This window comes from Aulonocara sp. 'chitande type north' Nkhata Bay, linkage group LG22, assembly GCF_057382095.1.
Source record: "Aulonocara sp. 'chitande type north' Nkhata Bay isolate Kocher_YH1m ecotype deep benthic linkage group LG22, A_spYH_male_GT1.1, whole genome shotgun sequence".
In the NCBI taxonomy this organism is placed as follows: domain Eukaryota; kingdom Metazoa; phylum Chordata; class Actinopteri; order Cichliformes; family Cichlidae; genus Aulonocara; species Aulonocara sp. 'chitande type north' Nkhata Bay.
This window is the reverse complement of record NC_141364.1, coordinates 26,125,410-26,150,269: the sequence shown is the minus strand read 5'-3', so window position 1 is coordinate 26,150,269 and position 24,860 is coordinate 26,125,410. Positions and strand designations below refer to the sequence as shown.

The following is a 24,860-nucleotide window of genomic DNA, read 5'->3' as shown; positions in this document are numbered from 1 at the left end:
AAGATTGACAGATCTTTGGCTTGTTTCCAGGAATCGTGACAAAGCCGACTGGCGCTATAAAGCCTGGGCTTTCACCCACTCCAGCTTCAGTCTTAAACATTCCTCGACTTTACCTGTCAAGCGCTTCACTCTGAAATCATGGCCAAGGACATGACTCTGCTGTGGGGCTCCGGATCTCCTCCCTGCTGGAGGATAATGATCGCTCTGGAGGAGAAGAACCTGCAAGGATACAACCAAAAACTGCTCTCCTTTGAGAAGGGGGAGCACAAGTCAAAGGAAGTCATGGAGATCAACCCCAGGGGTCAGGTAGGTTCATATCACACGATGTAAACACTCATATTTGAAATCTGCATTTGTTTTCCTGAAATTGAGAAAAAGGAGTATTCACTTGGCATTCACAAAGTGTTTATGGTTTGCACTGTCTCTTAAAGCTTCCTGCCTTCAAATGTGGGGATGTACCCCTCAACGAGTCCTGTGCTGCATGCTTTCATCTGGAGGTGAGAACTCAAATGATGACTTGAATCTGAATGTTATGTCTCCACAGAGTTTCTAGTTTGGAGAACTACTTGTGATTATATGTTAAACAATGCATTGCATAAACAGACACCCCACACCACAGAGGTAAAAACAACAACAGTGCTTCTTACTGCATGTTAAAAATTTCCATGTCTCCTCCAACAGTGCAAGTACAAGACGCAGGGAACCAAGCTGATCCCTGACTGCGAGGTTGGGAGAGCGCAGATATTGCAGCGTGTGTTTGAGGTTAACGCGCTCGTTGAGAAATCATGTAAGTTTGTTCTGACGCACTTCTGATCCTGAACTCTCTTCATCACAGTGTGTGTACCCCGAACAACGTTAGAATCACAGGGATTTAGTGAGTCTGTAAAGGATATATCAAGGCTGCTAAATCTCTTTCTGTGTGACCTGGCTGATGTTGCCATTCAGAGGTCTGTGCTCTGGGATTTTGAACTGCGGAACTTGGCAACACTAAAAACCCATGTTGATGTTTGTTAATCCCGCCAGTGATCACATGCTCAGCCAAGCTTTTGCATGTAAAGTAATTGACTTGTCATGAGATTTGGCACTTTAGCACCTTGGCACAATATAAAATTCTGTTTTTTGCTTTTTACACATTTCCAGCAAGCGTTATCTACTACAACTGGATGGTCCCAGAGGGAGAGAGACACGACTCTGCCGTTAAGAGAAACAAAGAGGCTCTGACCGCTGAGTTGAAGCTGTGGGAGGGATACCTGCAGGTGTGTGAATGACCTGTGTGCACGCGATCTCAACGACTAAACTAAACCCAGAATACAAACGTTGGAAATTCATAGGAGTAGATTTTAAACCTTGCCAGAAATAAGCTGGTCCATAAATTTCTTTTTAGGTTTTGTTGTTTTAGCCACACATAGTGTTGGGGAGTAATGGAATACATGACATTTAAAATACAAATTATGAGTAACTGTATTAAAAAGGCAGTATTCAGAATACAGTTACTTTGTTGAAATAAATGGATTACACGGCCTTCTTTTCCTGTTTCATATGTTAGGCTATGCCCTCTCTATTTTTGATAATTCCACGCCAGTGGAAACCCAAACAAAAAACGCATTAAGAAGCTCAAATGCCTGTGTCTATATCTCGCGGCCCATGTCACTTCTACTTGCAGCCCGCATAATGACGTGACAAAATATTTTTAAAAATTATTGTTCAAAAATATAAAAATTATTTTATATGATGGCAATAGGCAGATTGTTACAGGCATAGCCCTAAGGCATAGGTGTCAAACTCTGGCCCGCGGGCCAAATTTGGCCCGCAGCCTAATTACATTTGGCCCGCGAAGCCATACCAAGTTACTATTAGAGCTGGCCTACTGGTATTATACAGCTAATATATATATTGTTTAGTATTAAGCTTTGCTTGTTCCATATTCAGTTTTTCAGCAAAACGTGTTTTAGTCCATAAGAAAAGATTCATTCTTATATCTGGAGGAATAAATAACACATGTGCTCCAGAATTACAAAGTAAATAGGTGCTCTGGAAAAAGTAGTGTTTTCTCTTTGAATAAAAACATTTAATCTTTGCAGGATAGGAGTGATGAGGCTTCATTTTAGTTCCCTTTAAGAAAATCCTTAAACAGTAGCATAAATGTAAATATGAGGTATAATTAAAGCAGAAGAAGTAGATGTAAAACAGCTGCATGGTGATTAGCAGTGTAGCATGACAGCAATAAGGTTTATATCACAAAATCAATCTTGCCTTTGAATTTAAGAATATAATTGAGATTGAATATTTATTAAGTCAAATGTTAACCATCTATCATAGTTAAATGATCTATATTATATGTGATTTCTACATTTTTCTTCTTTTATTTTTAGGCCTCGAGCGGTTTCATTGTAGGAAAGGACTTTTCCTTGGCCGACGTGGTTGTTTACCCAACCGTTGCCTATCTCTTCCACTACGGGTAAGAGGACTAAATGACCAGACACATGAATGAATAGAATAATAGTAGAAATGAATTCACACTGACTTTCTTCTTTCCTGTAGGCTTTCTGAACAGCGTTACCCCAAACTGGCAGAATACTATAAAGGTCTGATGAACAGACCCAGCATCAAAGCCAGCTGGCCTCCTACTTGGAAGAACGCACCGAAACAGGAAACACTGAAAGACATCTGAGATTCAGGCGCTCATTTGTTACCACTCCTTGCACTGCACTAGTGATTCATATGCATTTTTTAAAATATAATTTGTGACAATAATGTGTGATTATTACTGTGCTTTGACCTAAATAAGCAATAAAAACTGAGTTTATATTTTATAGCTCATCTGTGTTTTGTTTCTTTGCAGTGGGGATATTTATTGTTAATATAATGTTAACCAAAATCAAACTTTAGGTTTGATGTTTGGATATCAAGTTAAGAATCTGCATTACACCCTTCCATCAGCTTTGCAGAGAGGTTACTTCACCCAGCTATAAATCTTTGTGTTTTGGAAATGAAAAAGCTTCTCAGACCATAAGGGCTATCAGAACCTTTTACCTTTTTTATTAAAAGAAAGAAAGAAAGTGAACTTGGGGAAAGGCAGTGGCACAAGGTTTGTCTGTGGGTATCTGTGTGCACACTTGTGTGAACACCTCCCAATGCACCAAAGGCTCCTGGGCAAGGGCCTGGCCTCAGTGCATACACCAACCCACAACCCCGGTGGCACACCAGCCAGGACCCAAGTCCCACAGGCCAACCAAAACCTCAGCCCATAAGGTCGCCCCGGACAGATTTTATTTTTGCAGTTCACACTGACAGTCTTAGCAATGCATGAGGAGGCGAGAGCCATGTGGACTATGTTTATCCGAAATTGTAGATTTCAGACACTTTGATAAGTCTTCACATATCTGGCACCAAAACTTTTGATGGACAGAACCAAAGAGCGTGGCAATAACACCAGACGGCTAAACGGTCTTCAGAGCGGACTGAAGTGCTACGGAAAGTGGCAAGATCCGCAGCGGAGGAACGGACGCCCTCGTCAAGCAATCGTGGTGTACTGACTGTAAGATCATTTCAAACTACTGAAAATGTGGAATTTCTGACTCCAAGGCTAATGCCGTTTTATTTGCCCAGAGAACTGCAGTGCATCATTGTGAGTGTCGTGTATATCCCTCCTCTGCTAAGGAGGAGGCTGCACTGAAGGAGATGTACGACATGATCAACGAGCACGAAAATAAACACCCAAACGCTGCTGTAATTGTTTATGGGAAACTCATTGTAATCTCAGGAAAACTATGCCTAAACTGCATCAGTTTGTTACCTTCCCCACCAGGGGAAATAAAATACTGGATCACTGCTACAGCAATATCAGAAATGCCTTCTCAGCTCAACCAAAACCTAATTTCGGAAAGTTTGACCACCTGGCAATCCGGCTAAAACCCACCTATAACAAAAAGCTCAAGACAAACCCAGTCACAGTCAGGACTATTAACACCTGGACTGACAGTGCAAAAGCCAGCCTGCAGGGCTGCTTAGAGACCACAGACTGGAGCATCTTCAAAGGAGCAGCATCTTGTGGACAACTTTCTTGTCTATGGTGAGGAAAACGACCTCATCTTCAATATGGACAAGATCAAGGAATTAATACTGGACATCAGGAAGAACCCCCCCTCCCCTGCAGCCTCTTATCGTCAAAGTGACAGAGGTGGAGAGGGCCAACGGCCACAGATTCCTGGGACTGCAGGTTGCATCAGACCTGAGCTGGACTCTCAACACCACAGCAACAGTGAGAAAAGCCCAGCAAAGGCTTTATTTCATTCAGCTGCTCAGGAAAGCAGCCGAATGACACAAAACAAAACAAAACAGAAACCCCCAGGAGTCCAAACACAAAATGTTCACAAAGGCAGTGGAGCTCAAAAAAACAGAGTCCAAAACATAGTTCAGAGGGGCAACCCGGAGGCCAATCAGCACAACAGTCCATCACTGAACAGTTCTGGAAGCCAACCGTGCCAAAGGCAGTGGCAGCATAGAAGCGGTTCAGGAGACTGACCACTACGTCAATGGAGGCTACGGAGCAGATCAGCAGGCCTACCCGGCAGGCGGTGATGCTGGCGACATCCTTCAGGAGGCCTGCCACGGGTCCGGTGGCAGCAAAACAGTTCAGGAGGCCGCCCATGATGGCGAAGATGCCCAGCTGATGGCCTGGAAAGTGGCCAGTGCCGACGAGGTTCTGGCAAAGGACATGGACGTGCAGACTGAGCAGAAACTGATGGTGGCGTGGCAGCCGCAGGACCAGACAAGGCAGGACCAGACGAGGCAGGACCAGGACCGTTCAGCAGCGAAGATAGGCTGCTGAATGGGCCCCTCGGACCCTCCAGTGGAGGCAGATGGCTGGACAGGCCCCTCAGACCTTCCAGCTGGAACGTAAACTGGCAGGTGAAGGGACCTCCTGAACAGGACAGAACCAGCAGCCTCAGATACCTCTGGCAAACACAAAGCAGGCTGGAGCTGCGCAGGGCTTTTACTCTGCTCTGGCAACGACAGCAGGGTGCAGTCCTCAGCTGGCTTCTTAGCCTCCAGGGGTCCAGAGTCGGCTAAGGGTTGAAACTCAGTCTCTGGGGAAGCCCTGGAGAGAGTTACTGTCTCCAAGCAGGCCACCTTTTGAGGAACGAAATAGTCTTAACAGGTTTGTCTCTCTGCTTTGAATTAGTGGTTGCAAAACAGTCCTTTACGGATTGTATTGACATAATTTGCTGTACAGGAGGAGCAGATGAAGGTGATCGCTGAATAGGTGGTGGAGTAAATAGCCGAACTGATGGCTGAGCTAATGCATGACCTGCAACCTGAGCAGGTAACTGAGCAAGAAACTGAACAGGCCATGTTTCTGACGTCACTACAGCATTTCCGCCTGCTGTATTGTGGAGAAATCTACTCAAGGCTTTATTTATTTTCTAATGTGTGCCTCCTCAACTTTTCTGTCCTCTTTCCTCCAGCCTGTGATCCAGAAAGGCTATGCCATTTTTAAGGATGCTTTAATTCCTAAAACAAATGTGGGAATTGCCAGAGGAGAAATTATTGAGAATACTACGCTGTTTCCTTTGCGAAATCGTTTTATCTTTGAAAAGAAGTGTGGCACACACGGAAAACAATTTGTTCCCGCTGAATATAAAACCTCACTGCCCTCTGCTGCTGGATTCTCTTTTTTCACCATGTGGACTCAGCCTAGAGAGAAAACAGAAAACACGGTGACCTGTGTGTGTGTGCGTGCGTGTGTGTTGGTGTAAAGACAAGGTGAGTCTTGTTTCCATTGAAAATCTTCATAGTGTAAGTGATCTGTCAAGTTTAAAAAATGGAAACTCACTGCAAGGACAGAACAGTCATATTGAGGCCAGAGTTCAGAGAAGAACAGCTTGACACATTTGATCTGAGAGGAACAGCAACTAATGTAACCACACGTTACAACCAAGGTTTGCAGAAGATCGTCTTTGAACTCCCCAACACGCCCAGCCTTGAAGTTGAATTCATTTCATTTAAAATTTCCTCTTTATTTATGTACAAAAAACATACAGATCCAGCATCCCAAGCAGCTGGCCTCCTGCTAGGAAGGACACTGTTGGAGTGAGACTTTTAAAGGCATCTTCGACTGAGCTAACTTTTCCTGCTGTCTGCGCTGCTCTGCAGTGACTTTGTCACATTTGTTATTTGAGACACCCACCTTACATTCATCCTGCACCTGTGCAGTCTTGACAGAAGGGGACATTAAATGAAAATGTTCTTGTTTTTATGATTACTGCTGAGATGTCCCTTTTGATGTGATTAAAGAAATAATGTGGTACATGTTCTAATGTGAAATATCAACCTGTCACCCACAATTCATACTCACAATACATCAGGAAGTCTGTCTACAGACACAAACAAACTTCTACGTGTGTGTTTGTGTGTGTGTTTTCTTTCTTTCTTAATGGGAGAGCCAGCTTAAGTCCTATGGGGAAAAAAAGGATCACAAAAAGTCATTTCCATTATTTTCCAGTAGCTGTTTCTGCAGAGTGCACAGGAAAGGTTATCTGTGCAGTTATACAAGCAGTTTATAAATGTAAACTATGCTCAACCACTTCACTGTTGGAGAAAAGCTTTTTTAAAAAGACATAGTCGAGTCACATAGCAGCTTACAGGTGTGGCTATTCAGTGACATAAGCACATTCACTTCAGTTCAACTTTATTTATATAGCACCAAATCACAACAGTTGCCTCAAGGGGCTTTATACTGTGAGGTAAAGAGCTGCAATAACACAGAGAAAACAATCAACCCCAACAATCAGACGGCCCTTTCACAACACAGTCCCTTTCACTATGTGGTGCCGTTTGTAAAGTGAAACACGCTGAAATTAACGGCAACATTTCTCCACATTTAGCTCAAATCTTTACAAAAACATGTTTTTTTCGAGTCATTTTTTACAACAATTAGTAAAATATTTGTAACTTTTTATATTTAAAACACAATTTTAAATGTTAAATCTACATGTTCTCTGTCAGCACTCTCACTCTAACCCAACAGAGCTTTGGATTAACTGATGGCTGTTCTGGAAACTTTTAGAACAACCTGATGATAATGTATTACTCATTATGTTTATTTGGGGTTTAATGCAACTGCAATTAAAACATTTATGATCGTAGTAATTAAACCAGCAGCCTGTGGTTTACTTGGGCATGCTAACCTCTGTGCTTTGTCCTACTTTACTCTGCCTACAGTTGCATTGCAGGTTAGAACAAGCCTTGAAACATGTGTGAACTTGTGGCTAAAGATAAATATCAGTACACACAAAACTTCTAAATACTTTGCTGCCATCTCAGCATACTGACACAAACATATGGGAAGAAATCTGTGCCATCAACAACTGAATTTGAATTTGTTAAATTTGAATTTGAATTGCTCGGATTGAATGTGAATTGTAACTTGAATAAATGCTTTTAAAAACTGAATATGAATTAGCCTAATTTGAAATTCAATTTATTGGTTTGAAAATGATCATCACTGAACTGAAATTGAATTTTATAGTTTGAAAATGAATGTATGTATTACATGTATAAGAACAAGCGTCATGTTAACAAATGATAGCCGTACAGTAACTTTTATGCTTATTGTAGCTGTTAGCTAAAAACGCTAATTTAGCGTAGTTTGCCCTTAATTCAGCTTTGACAAACAAATATGATCGACTGTTTCTAGTAGAATTCCAAAGTTGTCATCTTGTACCCTGTCAGAGCCCTGTATGCTTGCAGAGACCCCTACAGTAGGGAAACATCAAAACGGTGTCCAAACCTTTGTATTTTAGCTTTATTTATGTCTTACACAGCATCCCTTATACATGTAATACATTTATTACCAACCTGAGAGTTTATCCGCTGGTCAATCGACATGACGAATGACTTCTGAAGTCTTAATTCAGCTCAAGACGCTGTAGATTCCCGTCAGTAACACTTTCCGTCCGCTAGTAAAACGTAGTTCTATTAATCTGCGCTTGAACCGGAACCGGATGTAAGTCCCCAAAAAACTGAATTTTGGAACTGAAATTGAATTGTAGAACTGAAACTGAATGGTGAGAAGTGAATCTGAAATTATTCGAGAGCTAAATTTTTAAACAATAAAATACAATTACAAAGCAAATGAATTCATTTTCAAACTATAAAATTCAATTTTAGTTCAAATTAGGCTAATTCATATTCAGTTTTTAAAAGCATTTATTCAAGTTACAATTCACGTTAAATCCGAGCAATTCAAATTCGAATTTAACTTATTCAAATTCATTTTCTGATGGCACAGATTTCTCTCATACAAACACAGACCACATGATTGTTGCAATGTCACTTCATGAAAAAGCCTCACTAAAACAAAAGTGGGAGGAGTCATGAGCGAGTATCGCAGTCATGTACAAGTTATGAATTTAGTTTAAGCTGTGTACTAGAATACATTGAGTTTACATGCTTAAATACAGGAACTCTCTCATAACCTTATGAGTAGTTTTGCTTGATATTCCAAAATAAAAGTAAAATATTGGGATTTTTTTTTTCAAAATACTTCAAAAAAACTTTTCTTTTCTAAACACCAAACACAAAAACATAACGTTCCGTTATTAATGAATGTTCGGAGTGAAAGGGAGAACAAACATGCACGAGGGTGATTGATGCATGCGGAACAGGTTCAACATGACAAAACCAACAGCATTTAAAGAGAGAGAGAGAGAGAGAGAGAGAGAGAGAGAGAAAGCATTTATCATTCTGTACATGCTGCCTTTGTTATTTTTGTAATACCGATTTATTATCAAACCGGATTCACTACTGTTCTTTGCATGCACGAACAAACTGCCCTTTGAAACGGACTCAAAATGCCGACATAGCAACTGCAGTAATGTAGGCGCACACACAGTTTGCGTCATTGCCTTACTGATACAATGATATTCACAGCTGCTTATGTGCCCGCTGCAAAGAGGTCAAAGATTCAGAGAAGCAAACTGCCGAGTATGCACCAACAGTTTAATCAGTCATACACATTTTATTTTATTTGCATTACGGTCCTATTAGATGCATTCAGTGTAATTGTGATTTATCGGTCATGTCAGAACTGTGTGCAGATTTGAATACAAAGTGTTGAATCACCGCGGGTTTCACTTCTCAGGGCGTCGTTCACCAGCAACAGCAGGAGCAAAACAACGAACTACTGCAGGAATCGTTGAATTATTGATATGCAACAGTTATTAGCGATAAAAGGTTTAACTGCAAAAAGCTGCAAGAGCCCTAACCACACGGGCGCATAGCAGTAACACTCTAACTTCCACTATATCCTTCTTTAAACACTGTTTCCGTGTGGCTTTGTTGTCTTTTATTGTGTCTTAGAAAAATGTTCCACCCGTTAATGTTAAGGTTTTCCTGACTCGCTGGAGTTTTTTCATGTTTCCTCTTTCCCATGTACCCTCACATTCTTTGGCCGCCTTCGGATCAAAGAGTTTCTATAAAAAGCAAGAGAAGTCACCTCTCCTCCACACGTCTTTTGTAGTACTTGTGGCTGCATTCTATTTTAAAGACAATTCACACTGAAATGGTTACTAAATCTCACTTTATCTTGTTTTTTGAATACACATCTTAAATATTCATCAGGATCAGGTTGACGTCATGTCGTGTTTAACCTTTACGGGCATTAGCTATCTTGGTGTGACAGCTCTTTGGCTGGAGCACAGAAATGGGATGGGGCTTTGTTCCAGGAAACCTGACATAGAGGACTGGAGCTATAAAGCCAGCCTTTTCATCGACTGCAGCTCCAGTCTTCAACCTTCCTCGACTTCAGCTGTTAGGTTAAGCGCTTCACTCTGAAATCATGGCCAAGGACATGACTCTGCTGTGGGGCTCTGGATCTCCTCCCTGCTGGAGGATAATGATCGCTCTGGAGGAGAAGAACCTGCAAGGATACAACCAAAAACTGCTCTCCTTTGAGAAGGGGGAGCACAAGTCAAAGGAAGTCATGGACATTAACCCCAGGGGTCAGGTAGGTTCATATCACACTATGTAAACACTCTCATATCTGAAATCAGCATTTGTCTTCCTGAAATGGAGTAAATGGAGTATTCACTTGGCATTCACAAATAAGAAGACTTGAACCAAACAAAGTGTTTATGGTTTTCCTTGCACTGTCTCTTAAAGCTTCCTGCCTTCAAATGTGGGGACAAAATCATCAATGAGTCCTGCGGTGTATGCTTCTTCTTAGAGGTGAGAACTCTGAATCTGGCCCTACTTGAAATGCTATGTTGCCATGGAGTTCCTAGGTAGCAGAGCTGCTTGTGATTATATTTTTAACAGTGCGTTGTAAAAACAGACACACTATACCACAGATGTAAAGAACGAGAGCTTCTTGCTGTTTTTTTTCCCCCAACAGTCCAAGTACAAGTCACAGGGAACCAAGCTGATCCCCGACTGCGATGCGGAACAAGCATTGATGTTCCAGCGTGTGTTTGAGGTTAACACATTCGGAGACAAAATGGGTATGTTAGTTCAGAGATGCAGAATATGTCTCAGTTTTGTTTTGCCGTGCAGTGACATAACTGTTGAAACCTGAACTTCCTTCATCACAGTGTGTGTACCCCAAACAACATTAGAACCACAGGGATTTAGTGAGTCTGTAAAGGATATATCAAGGCTGCTAAATCTCTTTCTGTGTGACCTGGCTGATGTTGCCATTCAGAGGTCTGTGCTCTGGGATTTTGAACTGCTGTACTTGGCAACACCACACTAACAACTGTCACTTGTCTTCAGCAACCAACCCTCCTCAGCTTCCCCTTGAGACCTTTAGTTGTTCAAAACACACTGCAGACACTAATGATCTGTGCATTCACATAATTAAGCCATAAGAAATCCCTTAGTCCATTTCTCTGGTGAGCAACTCTCATAACAGACACTGATGTTAACAGGTCACATGTTAATCCCACCAGTGATCACATGCTCAGACTAGCTTTGCATGTAAAGTCACTTGTTTGTCATGCGATTTGGTACTCGTAAAATTCCCTGCTGGTGTGTGGGTAGATTTTATTTAGGTTTTGTAGAGATACACTTTAATAATTATATGTCAGGTTTTGTTGGTTTATTTTTTTTGTGTGTTATATTTTTCTAGGAAATGTTATCTACTACAACTGGAAGGTCCCAGAGGGAGAGAGACACGACTCTGCCATTAAGAGAAACAAAGAAGCTCTGACCGCTGAGGTCAAGCTTTGGGAGGGATACCTGCAGAAGGTATGTGAATGACGTGTATGCCTACAGTCTGTCATGCTAAACTAAAACTCAGAATATTTCTACCAGTTTTTTCTAAAACAATTTTTAAAAATGAGGTAAAATAACAAAAGGTTTTGAAATGGTGTGCATTAACAGCATTAACCTGGTCAGCAAGCTGTAAAAGAACAATTTAGCTCTTCAGACTTTAGCCCTTAAGGGTGTTACACAAAATTCTATGTGTTAATTATTGATCTTTAGACATCCATGTAGTTCTACTTGAACAAGGCCATGCTGGTAGTTTGAATCAGTCTGCAGTGCTAATCTTCATGTCTGTAGAATAAAGCAAGCCTTATTCATCAAAGTCAATCTTGCCTTGGTTTTTAAGGAAACATAATCAATGCAGAACATTTATTAAGCCAGGCTATAACCCCCTGTGATGGCTATTTTTCTATTTTTATTTTACTTAGTGTGCTTTCTAGCTTTTTTTCCAATTTTTTCTTACATAACTACTTCTCCTTTTCTTTTTAGACATCAGGCGGTTTCCTGGCAGGAAAGAACTTTTCCCTGGCCGATGTGATTGTTTTTCCAGCCATTGCTTATCTCTACCGCTTTGGGTAAGTGGACTAAATGACCAGAAACATCTCTTAGCAGCCTGGCTAGATGATTGGATGTAATAAAAATAGCAATGAACTCACTCCAGCTTTTTTCTTTCCTGCAGGCTTTCTGAAGAGCGGTACCCAAAACTGACAGAATACTATAAAAATCTGATGAACAGACCCAGCATCAAAGCCACCTGGCCTCCTACTTGGAAGGAGACACCAGGACAGGACATACTTAAAGACATCTGAGATTCAGATGCTCTTTGGTTAACCAGCTAACGTTTCCTGTTGTGTTTTTCATGTATTTCCAGTTGTTGTACTGCTCTATCCTTTCATATTTTTTAACATCATTTGTTTCTGAAACTGTCTGATTCTCATTGTGATGTGAACAAACAGCAATAAAAAAAGTTTCAGTTTTGTCTGCTTTATTAATATCATATTATTGACCACAAAAGACCTATTAGAGTTTATTTTAGGTTTTCACAACTTTCACTGCAGATTTTATGTTTGGATGCACTTTTCAAGAAAACTGACATGATCCTTCCTGCAACTTCTGTAGAGAAAGAGAGACAGCTCACTAGACTCAGCTAAATAATTGTTTCTGAACAATTTTTATTCAGATTGTAAATATTTCTTTTCATAATGGACTCAAGCAAAGAACAAGCAAAGATCTCAAATTAAGAGCAACTTGATTTATTGGGTTCACCATGGGGATTTTGCTAAAGAGAATATTTACTGGGAGAGTGAGTATTTTCTCCAGGTTTGGTTATAGACTATCAATTCTATCAAGGTGTAGTTCAGAAAATTCAGGGCCCATAAATACTCGGTTGACCTAAAAGGGAGTTGTTTCCTTTTCCTCTTTTTAATGTGTCTCTTATGAGCCAGCAAGTTTGTTTTCCCCAAACAAGAAGGAGCTCATGAGCTTTCTGTGTTTTTTGGGGTGTTGCCATAATGGCGAGTATTCTTCACACGCTGAGGCTGATTATGGGGTTCCACAGGGTTCTATGCCAGGACCATTTCTATTCCTATTATCCAGGCTTCATTTAGGCACTATTGTCAGATGGCATAATATACATTTTACCAGCTTTATTTACCTATGAAGCCATATGATGCAGTCCAGTTAGTTAGTTAAACTCCAAGAATGTTTTGAAGACATTAGCTGGGACTACAATAAGAGAACATATATCTATTCCGTCAGCTTCTCTTGGTTTTCTGTTAAATTGAGAATGAATTTTAAAATCCTTTAACTTACATAAAAGGTCTTAGATAGTCACGTATCATTTCATAGTTTCATACTATCCCAACATAACATTTTTTTCAGACTCCTGGTTTACTTGTCATTCCTACAGTATGCAAAAGTAGAACGGGTGGCAGCACCTTCAGCTTTCAGGGCCCTGCTCTGGAACCAGCTCCCAGTTTGCATTGGCTGTCACTGTTTGGTTGCTGTCATAGAACTGAAGGCTAAAATCAAATATGAGTGGTCATCTTGTCAGCGTGCTTTTGACACTGTTAAAGCTATCTGGTTTCTCCTATTGTCCCAGGACCATGGTGACTGAAAGTGATACAGGGGCAGGTCTGAAAGTGATACAGGGGCAGGTGGTGGCTTGCTTCAACTGTCACCCAAACCATAGATTCGTATATCAAGAAAACGTTGTGGCCCATGCTTCAATTAGAGCATGCTGTTCTTGAGTTCATACTCTTGGTTTTGTATGTTGCCTTCTACGTCCCCCCCTCCCCCCCAGTTACTTCAGAAAATACCAACAAAATATCATCTAAACTCTAAGTTTGTGTTCATGGTAGCTGTACATAAAGCTGGCTGTGCTTTTGAGAGAAGGACATTGCATGTTAGTTTTTATATTTTACACAAGAGAGTTTCAAAGACAAAAGCAGTTAAACTTTGATTAGAAAAGTCTAGATTTGTCAGTCAGTGCTTTTTAAAGTGCTCTACACTATTACTGATGCAAATGGTTTGAAAGGAAAGGAAAGAATAAACAGGCAAAACTGCGTCTTTCTGGACTTTCTGGACTTCCTAGAGTTCAGCTTTGGAGTTTTGATGGAGTGGTGGAGGCTATTTTTTTAAACACCATACCTATGTTTCCCTCCAGTGTTCATCATCATCTCGTATATCGTCTGGGTAGATTGACTGATTGATTGAGTGATTAGCTGATTGATAACATAAATTTCTTGTTCTGTCTAACATATAAGTGTCACATTAAATTCAGTTGATCTGACATAAACATACGTTTTAAATCTAAAGAACGTTTGAAGAATTTTTATCAAGTGCACTTCCACCTTTTTGTGTTGAGAAACATCACATGGAAATTATTTGAGTATTACAAGTAATTTTAAGTGACACTATTAGAGTTACATTTTAAGTTTGATAAAGTTTAGTTTCAGCCAAATAATTGGTTTAATTTTTTCAGTTACATTCCATTTAAACTTTGTCATTTAAATGGATATAATTTGGATACAATGTATACAATTTGTAAAGAAAAGTTCAGCATATTTTCATTGGAAATTTCATTTAAAATCTGCATAGTGTAACTGATCTGTAAGTTTAACTGTTTGACAACAGACTAGGCTACGGTGGCTCGTGAAGGATTACATTTCAGAATTTGCAGTGTGTGGACAGATAATGTTCAAAAGTGGTTGCTTACATGCACAATTGTTTAAATACATATATTTTTGATTTTTAAAAGAAAACTAGTAATTCAGGTTAAATCCAGAAAACATGTTATGTTTATTAATCTGTTAAAGCCACACTTTTTGTAATTTGATGACAGCTGTACTTCCGGTGTCTAATTCGCAATGTTGTTAATTTTGTGTTGTTATATTGCCTGCTCATCCTAAAGTTTCACTGTTAAAAACTGTTTTTGGAGGTATCTATATGTGTGCACATATATGACTGAGACACGGTCAGCATGGGTTATCATTTATTTTATTTATTTATTTATTTTTTGCCTGTCCCATATGGTTTTTTAGCCGTCAGAATTGATGTCTGAAAGGCAACAAAGATACCTAATGGATTTACTTTGCCAAGTGGATCATCACGGCCTTGCTGTTTTGGTCCATTTGATCGACCTTTGCTGTTATTATTTATTTTATTTTATTTTATTTTATTTTATTTTATTTTATTTTCAGTTGTCACAGATGGGACAGACATGACTGGGGGATAGGAAAGGGAGAAAGAAAGATGAAGGAACAAAACACAGAGGGGAAGAGGGACAGTGAGAAAGGGCACTTAAAAAGAAAAAAAATCTCACGGATCACCTGTTGAGAGAAAGAAAAGAGAAAAAGAGAAAACAAGTAAAAAGAGGGAGCAACATAATAAACACAGCACTATCGCATTAATCTAGCTAACAGTAAATAACAGTAAATACTAAATATTGAATGTTGTTATGCAGCACGCAGGACCGACAGCGCACAATGTGCTTTGAGGTAGCAGCCAAGAAAGGTGTCGTTTGTGTCTGTGTACACCTGTGTGCACACCTGTGTGTATCAGCGTGCTTGTATTCAAAAGGTTTCTCCACGTAATGATCTGCTAGATGGTCTGGGGAGCCATAGCCCCGTCCCCCAGGGCATGAAGCAGGTATGGAGGAGACTTAGGCCCCAGACATCCAGAGGCCCCAGAGTGCGAGAGCCCAAGGAGGACCACCAGGGGGGCAACTGTGCCACCCTCCTGGGAAGAGCTGAGGAGAGTCCCAAACGAGAGGTCACCCAGCAGCCACTGAGCAGAAGCCAGAAGGGGCTGCAGTGGTGTGCCCGCAGGCTCTGCCCGCAGCGAGCTGTGCCAAAGCCACAGGCCCAGAGGCCGAAGGCCTGAGGGCCCCCCACATCCCCGAAGAGGCCCGACCGAGCCACGGGCGCCACCAACACACTGACACCTGAGGCCATTGGCCACCAGCAGGGAGTGTGGTGAGGGGAGATAGTCCTGAGATGTTGCCAGAGAGGTGGAGTCTGAGATCCGACCTGACATATAGAAACAGACAAACAGGCACACGCAGACACAAACGTGCATTCCTACCCTTATGCACACATATACAAATACTCAGCACTCACACAACGTAAAGACAGACACAAATGGACATTGTACACACAATCACGCTCCCCAAACATACTCTCTACCTCAGGTCCAGGTCCAGATGCTACCCTTTCCCCCGGGGTGGAGACAAGCAGGCCGCCCCCTGCATCCCAGATCCCAATTGGAGGCCAACACCTCCGTCCAGCCCCTCTGCCCCGATGGCTAACAGAGAACGGGGTGTGGGAAGACCCCATACCTCCCTCCGTCCGCTCATGTGTAGTTTTGCCGCGTGTTGTTCTAGAGTGCATTTAAAACACGGGAGGGCATGGTGTTTCCTGCCAGAAAGCAGCAGGTGTCCGCATGGCCCCTCCCGAGAACTCTTAATGTCTACATGCATTGAGAGGTCGGCACTGGCGCCAGTGGGTTATCATTTGTACATAAAGGAAGGACACATGATCCCAATGTTTCCCTCTAACATGTCACTGCGGCAATTTCTATCTAAAAAGCCGTGGCAAGCAAATGTGAGTTTTCAAAATTCTAACCAAGGCAAGAAAGAAAGATGGGACCAACAGGAGGCAAACAATTACCATCAACAAACCAAAACACCAAACAAAGGATCAAATCCGCATGTAAAGTAAGTGGGAGCAACTTTCACTGACCACACCTGGAAGGCTACTACCAGCTGGCGCACTAGAAAACCACCAGTGACAGGATTAAATCATAAACCTGTTCAAAAATCTATTCTAAGATGTCGAATACAGATGGAAAAAAAAATAATGCAAAAAAAATTAATGTTGGTAAATTAATATCAAAGGAAGAGCTAATCAGCTGCAGATTAGCTGTGAGGTCACATTGATAACTTGCCGTGTTTCAGTTAGTGCACTGCATTCCTCTGCACAAAGCAGCCTTCCTCTCTTTTTAGCTTTTCTAAGCAGCTAGTCCTTTGTGTACACAAGCTGTTTTACTCATTCCAGATGTTCGACCCACTGTGTGTGGGGGATCAAAAAACAAAACAAAACAAAATTGGAATAATATCTTATCACTGTATGAGCCATGTTGCAATTGTAATTACATGTAGCCCTGAATATCAAAGAAAAACTGAGGAGCACTGTTACATTTGACAGCATTACACGGCAGTAGTTGGGCTTTAATGAAACAATTTATGATGCAGCTGTTCCACGCTCCCCAAGTGGCCTTCGTTCACATGCCAGGTAGGAAGGACTAAGAGCCAAGGAGAGAAGACAAGGAGACAAATCAAGTGTGTGCAAACTGAGAAATAGGAAAGGAGGTGAGACTGTGGTGCTCCAAGCTACTGAGTCAAAACTCTTTTAAATTCATTTTAGTGCTTTGTTGGTTATTCTGTTATACTCTTGTATGTCATTGTTTCCTGAGTGTTTCCTTTCTGATAATGTTATCAACTGTTATCAAGCATAAAGATGTTTAAATTCTGACACGAAAAGGCAGAAAAACCTTAAACTGTGCAAGACACATAACAGCAAAACATGCAAGGTTTCTTGCGGGCAGGACTATGACATTAACCACCTATGTTAACATTTCTTTGTGTGGGAATCTCCAGACATAACACCAGTCTGTCTTTCTACAGTTGGAGTCCTTTGTATCGTTCAACAGGATTATATAATGATAAGAGTACAACATCACTGCCCTCTGCTGATGGATTCACTTCATTCATCGGGCACTGATCCTGTTAGTATCTGTGATTGCATTTCAGTTTGTGTGTTGTTTGTTCTCTGCATTTGGAAAAGTCAGTGTCTGAAAGTAAAGAGCAATAAACTAAATTCTGCAGTTTGCTACTTAAACATTCATACACGCTTTTCAGTATGAACCCAAAATCAGCCTGTACACATGGGAGGCCAGCTTCATTTATGGAATATGGCAACAACCAAAGCTAGACACAATAATCAAAGCACATGATAAATTTTCACTTTGGTAAATGCCAACATAAAATTATCTAAACTCTAGTTGTAGGGCAGGTTATTGACTGTGCCAGAGATTGGCTGTGCAAATAGATCCGATTGCAAAATTGCCCTTTGGATGGCTCAAAGGACCATTTTCTATTTGCACAGCCTTTTCGTTAAATGTAGTCGTGTTTGATGAGTTTCATTTCCTCTGATGTTAAACGTTAAAGATGATAACACATTTGATCTTCGTTGGTCTTCTCTCCCTCCTCAGCTCTTCTTTATGTCAAGGTATGATGCACTATGCAATATATTGTTATGACAGGGCTAAACGTATGCAACTACCTGTTCATGTACCATTATGCTTTTTTTGGCACTTTTGTGTGGTTAAATGTTTGTGATATATGAACAACGTCTTTGTACATGTAAATGTTTCCTTAAATATTTCCCTTTTCTGTTCTTCAGCATGTAATCCAAATATTCTGTTGAACATGGATTTCCCGGGAAATGACATAACATTTCTCTACTCCCCTGATGTTAACCACTGTCAGCTCCTGTGCACCCAGCACCCCTCTTGCCTCTTCTTTAGCTTTATTCGTGCTGATTGGACCCACGATGACAGGTATGACTGGCACAAATGAGTTGCAATATATACACGTACTTATCCAGGTCCATCTTGCAGTGGCAGGTTGTAAGGTGCAGCAGTCTAAGCAACACCACCAAAGTGTTCCCAAACAAGGCGACGAGTTCCTTCCAAATGACCTTTCTCTGCACCGTATCTCTAAAGTTGAGCTGAACTAATTTCTGCTTCTTGTATCTGTGATCTACTCCTGGTCCTGGGTGAGAGTGAGAAGTTAGATTGACAAAAATCAAAATCACCTTTGTGCTTGTTTCTCTTTCACCACAAAATTCAACAGACTGTGCTCTCCAGTTCCATGGCATATACTTTTTTGAGTGAGGAGGTTGATCCCCTTGAAGTTTGAACACACCATCCCTCCAGTCTGCCAATCCAGAGGCACTCTCCCCAACTTCCACGAGATGTTACAGAGCTGTCCCACACTGTATACCAGTATACTCACCCATGGTTACTGCCTCTCACTGATGGCAACTTAAGATTTCACAGAGTTCAGCCAAAAGTCTAAAGACCCATATCCAGCTATAGGAAGCACAGTATGTCATGTTATTTCAGGATCTGTTATATATGTGTTATATTGGTTTTACTATGGCTCCTTCCACTTGTCGGTCTCTGCAGGCACTTCTACTGCTACCTAAAGTCCACTCCCTCAGGAGAGCCCAGTGCTCAGACTCCAGTACAGGGTGTCACTTCTGGTTTTTCTCTAAAATCCTGCAGCCCAGGCCCACGTAGGCTTACAACCATTAATAAACCATTTTAAAAATTAAGCAATTCATGAAGTATGTTCACCTCCAGTTTACCTTTCTCTATGCATGTTTCTATTGTTTGAAACAGAACCTTGCCTGTCTGAGCTGTACCAAAACATGGACTTTATCGGGGGAGACTACAGGTCCTTGTTCACAGGTGACCACAAGGAGTGCCAGCGAGTGTGCACTCAGGACCCTGCGTGTCAGTTCTTCACTTTTGTAAAACAGAATTTCTCAAATAGTAAAGTCAGGTAAATTTGAGTTAGGATAGTGTATTTATTTTAAACATGTTTCCATATTTATTTATTGTTTAACCACAAAAGATTTGTCCTACACCTCTGCATTTCCCAAAGTTCATCTTATTGCATTTTATTGCGTCACATCTTGTTTTTTTAAACTGCATGTCCATGTTTGTCCATGATATTTTGCACTCTAACAGCAAAGGAGAATATGATTTCTTGTTCTGTTTAAGGTATAAGTGTTACCTAAAATTCAGTTGGACTGTACCAAGGACTCCTGTTATTGAAAGAAAAGCTGATGTAACATCTGGATTCTCCCAAAAAACAAACCAAACTCAGCACTTTGACAAAGGTACATAGACCTAGTTGTAGCTTTCGGCCCACTTCCTGTTTGTTGCCTGTGTGTTTTCCTAATGTAAGTAAGTAAAATGTATTTATATGGGCCTTTTAAGACTAGAATCTATTACAAAGTGCTTCACATGGGAATATAAAAGCATATCAAACAAAACAAATGTCTTTCCTCTTTTGTATTCAGTATGTCAGAGAAAGCTTTTTCCAAACACTGACATCCCAGGAAGTGACATTGAGTCTCTGCCTGCTGCCTCTCCTGAACACTGTCAGACTCTGTGCTCAACTCATCCGCGCTGCACCTACTTCACTTATAACAGGTAGTTGTTTGTGTTTCAGACAACGTCTCATCTGAGAGTGAAACAAATATCTTATGTGTTTTTCTTTTTCTTTCATGTCTAACAGGCAGTGTAATAAAACTGTACTTAAGTGCAGAATTATAGCTCTACAGCTCTACATTATATGCAAACATTTAGACCCTCTTACACATTTTGATTTTAAGGCTTTTTGATTTTATTTGATTGTTTTTTAGGAATACCTTTGTTTGTTACCTGAAGGAAAACACACATGAAATAGTCACCAGGGCAGATACAAGCACTTCAGGGCTACCACACCGTTCCTGTCAGCTTGACGACAGTGAGTAGCGCAAATCAACCTGTAATGCTCCGCATGAACGTGTTTGTGAGCGAACAGTTACTGAACAGCATACAGTGTTGTGAAAAGTATTTGGCCCCTACCTGATTTCTCATTTTTCTGAATATTTCACAGTCTTACATGTTTTAGATCATCAAACAAATTTAAAAAGTAGACAAATAAATGTGGGTGAATACTGAATTATATCACTGTTACATAAATGTTCAATTTATTGGAACCTGGAACACCTTAAGAAACACTCAATCAGGCAGTTCCTGGAGGATGAAGTAATTGATTCCCCCACCTCTAGGGCATTATGGTTCAGTCCCACATTGTCAGGTTGCACTGGTCCAGATCCCGGACGAGATACCCCAGGACACCATCGACTGTCTCATAAGTATGATTAGACATGCATGCCCTGATGTGGTTAGGCCGCTTCAGAACAGGCTTAGGCATGCACGTCTAGGGGCCAAACAAACTACTAAGGAGGATTTTGAGGTCATACAAGTATAGATCTGACATCACTGAAATCTGATTTGTTTTGAAAGTGTTTCTTTAGCTTCAAACAAAACAGAAATATGTATGTGGGGTAATCGGGTTGTTAGTTTTTAACTGTTGCAAATCGGCAACGCCTGCCTCGAGAGGGTTAATGTAAAAATTAGTATTTCAGACATGATGACAAACCAAATCTATGTCATTTTCCTCTAATACAACATGTGGATGTGAGACAATCATCTTTTGGGCTTTGTTCTGTAAAGGTAGCCTAATATTGTTAAAGACACTGTAATTATGCACAGGAATATTTTATGTGTCCATCCCTTCAGCACAGTGACATGTGTTTCTGCTAACAGACTGGGCCAGAGTGGCTTATGAAGGAGTAGATTTCAATGGTTCTGACATTCGCTATGAGTTGATGGATGATGCAGACACATGCCAGAAGACATGCACTGAGGACCCTCACTGCCAGTTCTACACCTACGTTGATGAAACCTTCTTTGATCGCAGTTATCGGTGAAGTATTACGAATACTTCTGTGCACACTTTAAACTAGTAATTCACGTCGCACCCAGAAACCACGTCACATTTATTAATCTGTTGTATTCACACTTTTTGTAATCTGATGACAACTATATCTCCAGTCTCTAATTTAAACTGTTGGGTTTTGTACTGTAGGCGTCGCTGCTACCTGAAGCGTGTCATCACCATCCCTGCTCCTCCCAAAGTCATCGAAGTCACCAATGTTGTGTCGGGTTTCTCCCTTAAAAACTGCCCATAGACTCAGGGATCTACTTGTAACATGTGTGAAATTAAGTTTGAAGACTTCACAGCTCTCAGTGGGATTTTTGTGGAACCTAAATAAATCATTTCAAACATGAGCTGTCTGTCTGACATGTTTATTAAACAAATATGTCCACTTTAGTCTCATCTGACCAAAAGGAAAATGTTCCAGAAATTTTTGTTTGTTTAGATGCAACACAGCTAACCTAACCTAAAATGTGCTGCTATGTTCTTTTTAGCCACTTGTTCAGTTTTTTGTGATTGTGCTGACATGAACTTTAACATTTAAAATGTTAACTGAGGCCTTTGCAATCTATAAATGAACTCTTGGGTTTTATGTTTTGTTTGGGTTTTCTCAAAGGATTGCACGTTCTGTGTTTAGGGCGAATTTGCTGGAATCTCTGCTCCTGGGAGGATTATGGTTTTGTATTAACACACATGTACATGCTCCAGCCCCAACAAGCTCCCAAAACTTCTGCCCGGGTAATTAGTTGCCACACAAGACACAATAAAAGGGGTTCTTACAGCAGTTTAATGACATACAGAGAACATTCAGAAAGGAGAAAAAAGCAAAAACATACTATGGAAAATATGTACAGGACATTTGGCAGTGGCTCTGGCTACAAAAGAAAGGAGAAAACAAAGGAGAAACAAAGCAAATTAATGCCAAGCCCAGACCACCAAATCATAATGGGATATCTCTACACATGTGAGGACATGGCAGTCTCTAGCCACATGATCTCTAACACCAACAGCTACATAAACATATACACCGGCCTCTTTAAAATATTGCCTGAAAATTGCAGAGCAAGCCCACCTCCAGCTTAAATAAACATGACACAAACCATAGACCAAGATGGCAAAATTTGTAAAGAATAACCACTCCTCTTTGCAATGCTTCCACCTTGTGGCGGATGTTTGTAACCTCAAGTGAATACTTTACACCATGGACGAAGAAAGAACATGTTTATCGGCATCCTAACATCTCAAGAGAAACTTTGTAGTCCAGACGGGACTCAGCGTTAACAGCGTTAACAGTCAAATGCTCCCAGATACACACATTTCTCTGTGTTCTAGTAAATGTACCCGTCTTGTTTTAAATTTGGAGGACTTTCTTCTAAACATCAGGAGTTGAACCACTTTGCAGTAACAGGTGTAATGGAAACTGCTGTCAGGGCTACAGCACTATGTTCACATAAAATCAGCTAAAATTGTGGTTTTAAAGTTCATGCAACAAATATAATGTCCACTATCCTGAACAAACAGTGACGTGAACAGAGAATATACGTGCAAGGTGGCAATTCTGGATGAACATTGTTTTAATGAATTTTAACTGTTTACAAATGTTTGTTGTTATATGTTTATAAATGATCAATTTTTGCATTGTGCAGTTTATTTGTTTTATTACATTTTGATAGAAGGAAATGAATCTTTGTCCCTACATGTTCTTCCTTTGCTTTTGCACCTTTGTAGTTTTGACAGCAGAGGTCACTAAATTAACTGCATAAACCACTGGTGCTCATACTGTGTTCAGTATAGACTTTGGACATTTACTTGCCAGTGGATGTGCTAATCACTTTAATTTTCAGTGATCTTTTTAACGTTAGATTTATATGCTAGCACTACCATTATCTAATAAGTAAACCCTATTGGGTAATAGTGTTATACAACGTCTGGGGATCCGAATGCTTCTTTAAACCTTTAAAACATGGGCCTGAGAACAGTACGGTGGTGCAGTGGTTTGAGGGTTAGGGTTAGCCTGGAAAAAGACTGTATAGTAAGGATGGACATGGCTATTACATTATCAGCTGGTTTGTAGTCGGTCCGCTTGTCAGTTTGATTTTCCTTCAAAAAATAAAGAACTGATGGCTTTTTCATTTTCTGTTCAGTAGATAAATTTAAAGTTGAGTTTTTGGGGCCTTTTGTTTATAGTATTTGTCCGTCATTAGCTGACAGGCAGTTATTCACCCCAGATAAATTAGATGTGGGGTGAGACAGGAGGAATTTATCACTTGGAGTTCATGATAATCAGATTTATTTGATTTCAATGAGTGCAACAGCTGCCCCACAAAATCCTTAAGAAGTAACAATGGGCTGGGGTCGCCTAAGCTAATGTTAGCCACATATATTTAGTTATATATATATATAAAATTATATAAAAATTTAAAAAATCAATAGTGATGCATGCATGTCATCTGCAGGCTGGCCATTAGAAAGACTGGCTTTTACTCCCCTGTCTATGGCACAGACAAACAAAAAATGAACCATGTTCCTATTCTCGGAAAATTATATCTATAGACATGTAATTAAAAAAAATCAGCTGTGATGCATTGATGTGGCTGAGTTTACTTTGTTCTCTCTCCGATTTGTTTCGGCCATCCTTCCTGCTTGCTGAACCCTCCTCTTTTCTTCACTGAGTTTGCACCGTGTCCTGTTGCCCTACATGCACACTCACATACACACAGCATTTCCCTCCTTCTTTCTCCAAAGTTTCCTTCCCTCCTTCCTTGCACATCCCTCCACCCTCACTCTCTCCCCTCCCCCGTGGGAAACCCAGCACAGTGTGACTGTGGTTGTCCTTCCTGGAAGCTGTGGTGGTGACTCTGGCTCCTCCACGCAGGGGCTAGAATAGTGCCAGCCAGCCTATGTGTGTCTGTGTTGTGTGTTGTCTGTATGCCTGAGTGCGTATCTGTGTGTGTATATGTGTATGTGTGTGCGTACACCCTCCACAAACATTCCACCACCACACTGTCCGTCGGTCCGACCGCCGGCCGGCATCGCACGAGAGCCACGCCGTCACCGCGGTTCAGTCCTGACGCCAGCCCTGAATACTCACATTACACAAACACATACACACACACGACCATGCACACTGCATAAACAAAACACTCAACAAAACACACACACACACACACACAAAGAAGAAAGCGCAAGAGACTGGCTCGAGCCCACAAAAGCACACTCACTCAAATAAACAATATGCACTTTGCGGAACACACACATTTTTGGACCACAGACCACAGACATTGCATCCTGAAGTAGATCAAAGCGTTCCCCAGCAGTAAACACACACAAGGCTCTTCTCTGCCCTCTCATCCCCGCAGAGCAGTTTTGGTGAAGCATGGCACAATTATGCTGATGTTTTTGAGAAACAAGCTTGTTGCAAGTGTCATTCATCAGCTTTCGGGTGCTTCACGTGCACCCCGTACACGCTGGCCCA

At 40.9% G+C, this 24,860-nt stretch overlaps 3 protein-coding genes and 1 long non-coding RNA gene across 4 annotated transcripts; all 4 read left to right on the top strand.

Annotated features, from left to right (window-relative positions):
• Positions 1-80: 80 nt before the first annotated feature.
• On the top strand, positions 81-2,808 carry LOC147304292 (glutathione S-transferase A-like). The gene is made up of 6 exons (XM_086279053.1): positions 81-306; positions 432-497; positions 682-787; positions 1,141-1,256; positions 2,373-2,458; positions 2,542-2,808. The coding sequence occupies exons 1-6, from the start codon at positions 139-141 to the stop codon at positions 2,669-2,671; spliced, it is 672 nt and encodes a 223-aa protein (XP_086135179.1). The 5' UTR covers positions 81-138; the 3' UTR covers positions 2,672-2,808.
• Positions 2,809-9,755: 6,947 nt separating this feature from the next.
• Positions 9,756-12,242, top strand: LOC147304291 (glutathione S-transferase A-like). The gene is made up of 6 exons (XM_086279052.1): positions 9,756-10,009; positions 10,165-10,230; positions 10,397-10,502; positions 11,129-11,247; positions 11,755-11,840; positions 11,945-12,242. The coding sequence occupies exons 1-6, from the start codon at positions 9,842-9,844 to the stop codon at positions 12,072-12,074; spliced, it is 675 nt and encodes a 224-aa protein (XP_086135178.1). The 5' UTR covers positions 9,756-9,841; the 3' UTR covers positions 12,075-12,242.
• A 4,116-nt stretch (positions 12,243-16,358) lies between these two features.
• LOC147304290 (uncharacterized) lies at positions 16,359-17,626 on the top strand. Its single transcript, XR_015126812.1, has 3 exons — positions 16,359-16,480; positions 17,018-17,134; positions 17,450-17,626. It is a non-coding gene; the product is annotated as an uncharacterized LOC147304290 (long non-coding RNA).
• Positions 17,627-17,908: 282 nt separating this feature from the next.
• LOC147304289 (coagulation factor XI-like) lies at positions 17,909-21,738 on the top strand. Its single transcript, XM_086280817.1, has 9 exons — positions 17,909-18,053; positions 18,228-18,384; positions 19,015-19,124; positions 19,231-19,393; positions 19,615-19,733; positions 19,917-20,049; positions 20,262-20,365; positions 21,214-21,373; positions 21,536-21,738. The coding sequence occupies exons 1-9, from the start codon at positions 17,993-17,995 to the stop codon at positions 21,636-21,638; spliced, it is 1,110 nt and encodes a 369-aa protein (XP_086136943.1). The 5' UTR covers positions 17,909-17,992; the 3' UTR covers positions 21,639-21,738.
• Positions 21,739-24,860: the final 3,122 nt, after the last annotated feature.

Coding starts and splice junctions, on each gene's coding strand:
- LOC147304292 (XM_086279053.1), top strand. CDS start 139: ATGGCCAAGGACATGACTCTGCTGTGGGGCTCCGGATCTCCTCCCTGC. Junction 307..431: donor AGATCAACCCCAGGGGTCAG/GTAGGTTCATAT, acceptor TGTCTCTTAAAG/CTTCCTGCCTTCAAATGTGG. Junction 1,257..2,372: donor TGTGGGAGGGATACCTGCAG/GTGTGTGAATGA, acceptor TTTTATTTTTAG/GCCTCGAGCGGTTTCATTGT.
- LOC147304291 (XM_086279052.1), top strand. CDS start 9,842: ATGGCCAAGGACATGACTCTGCTGTGGGGCTCTGGATCTCCTCCCTGC. Junction 10,503..11,128: donor CACATTCGGAGACAAAATGG/GTATGTTAGTTC, acceptor ATATTTTTCTAG/GAAATGTTATCTACTACAAC. Junction 11,841..11,944: donor GCTTATCTCTACCGCTTTGG/GTAAGTGGACTA, acceptor TCTTTCCTGCAG/GCTTTCTGAAGAGCGGTACC.
- LOC147304289 (XM_086280817.1), top strand. CDS start 17,993: ATGATAACACATTTGATCTTCGTTGGTCTTCTCTCCCTCCTCAGCTCT. Junction 18,385..19,014: donor GATTGGACCCACGATGACAG/GTATGACTGGCA, acceptor CGGTCTCTGCAG/GCACTTCTACTGCTACCTAA. Junction 19,394..19,614: donor TTCTCAAATAGTAAAGTCAG/GTAAATTTGAGT, acceptor GTTCTGTTTAAG/GTATAAGTGTTACCTAAAAT.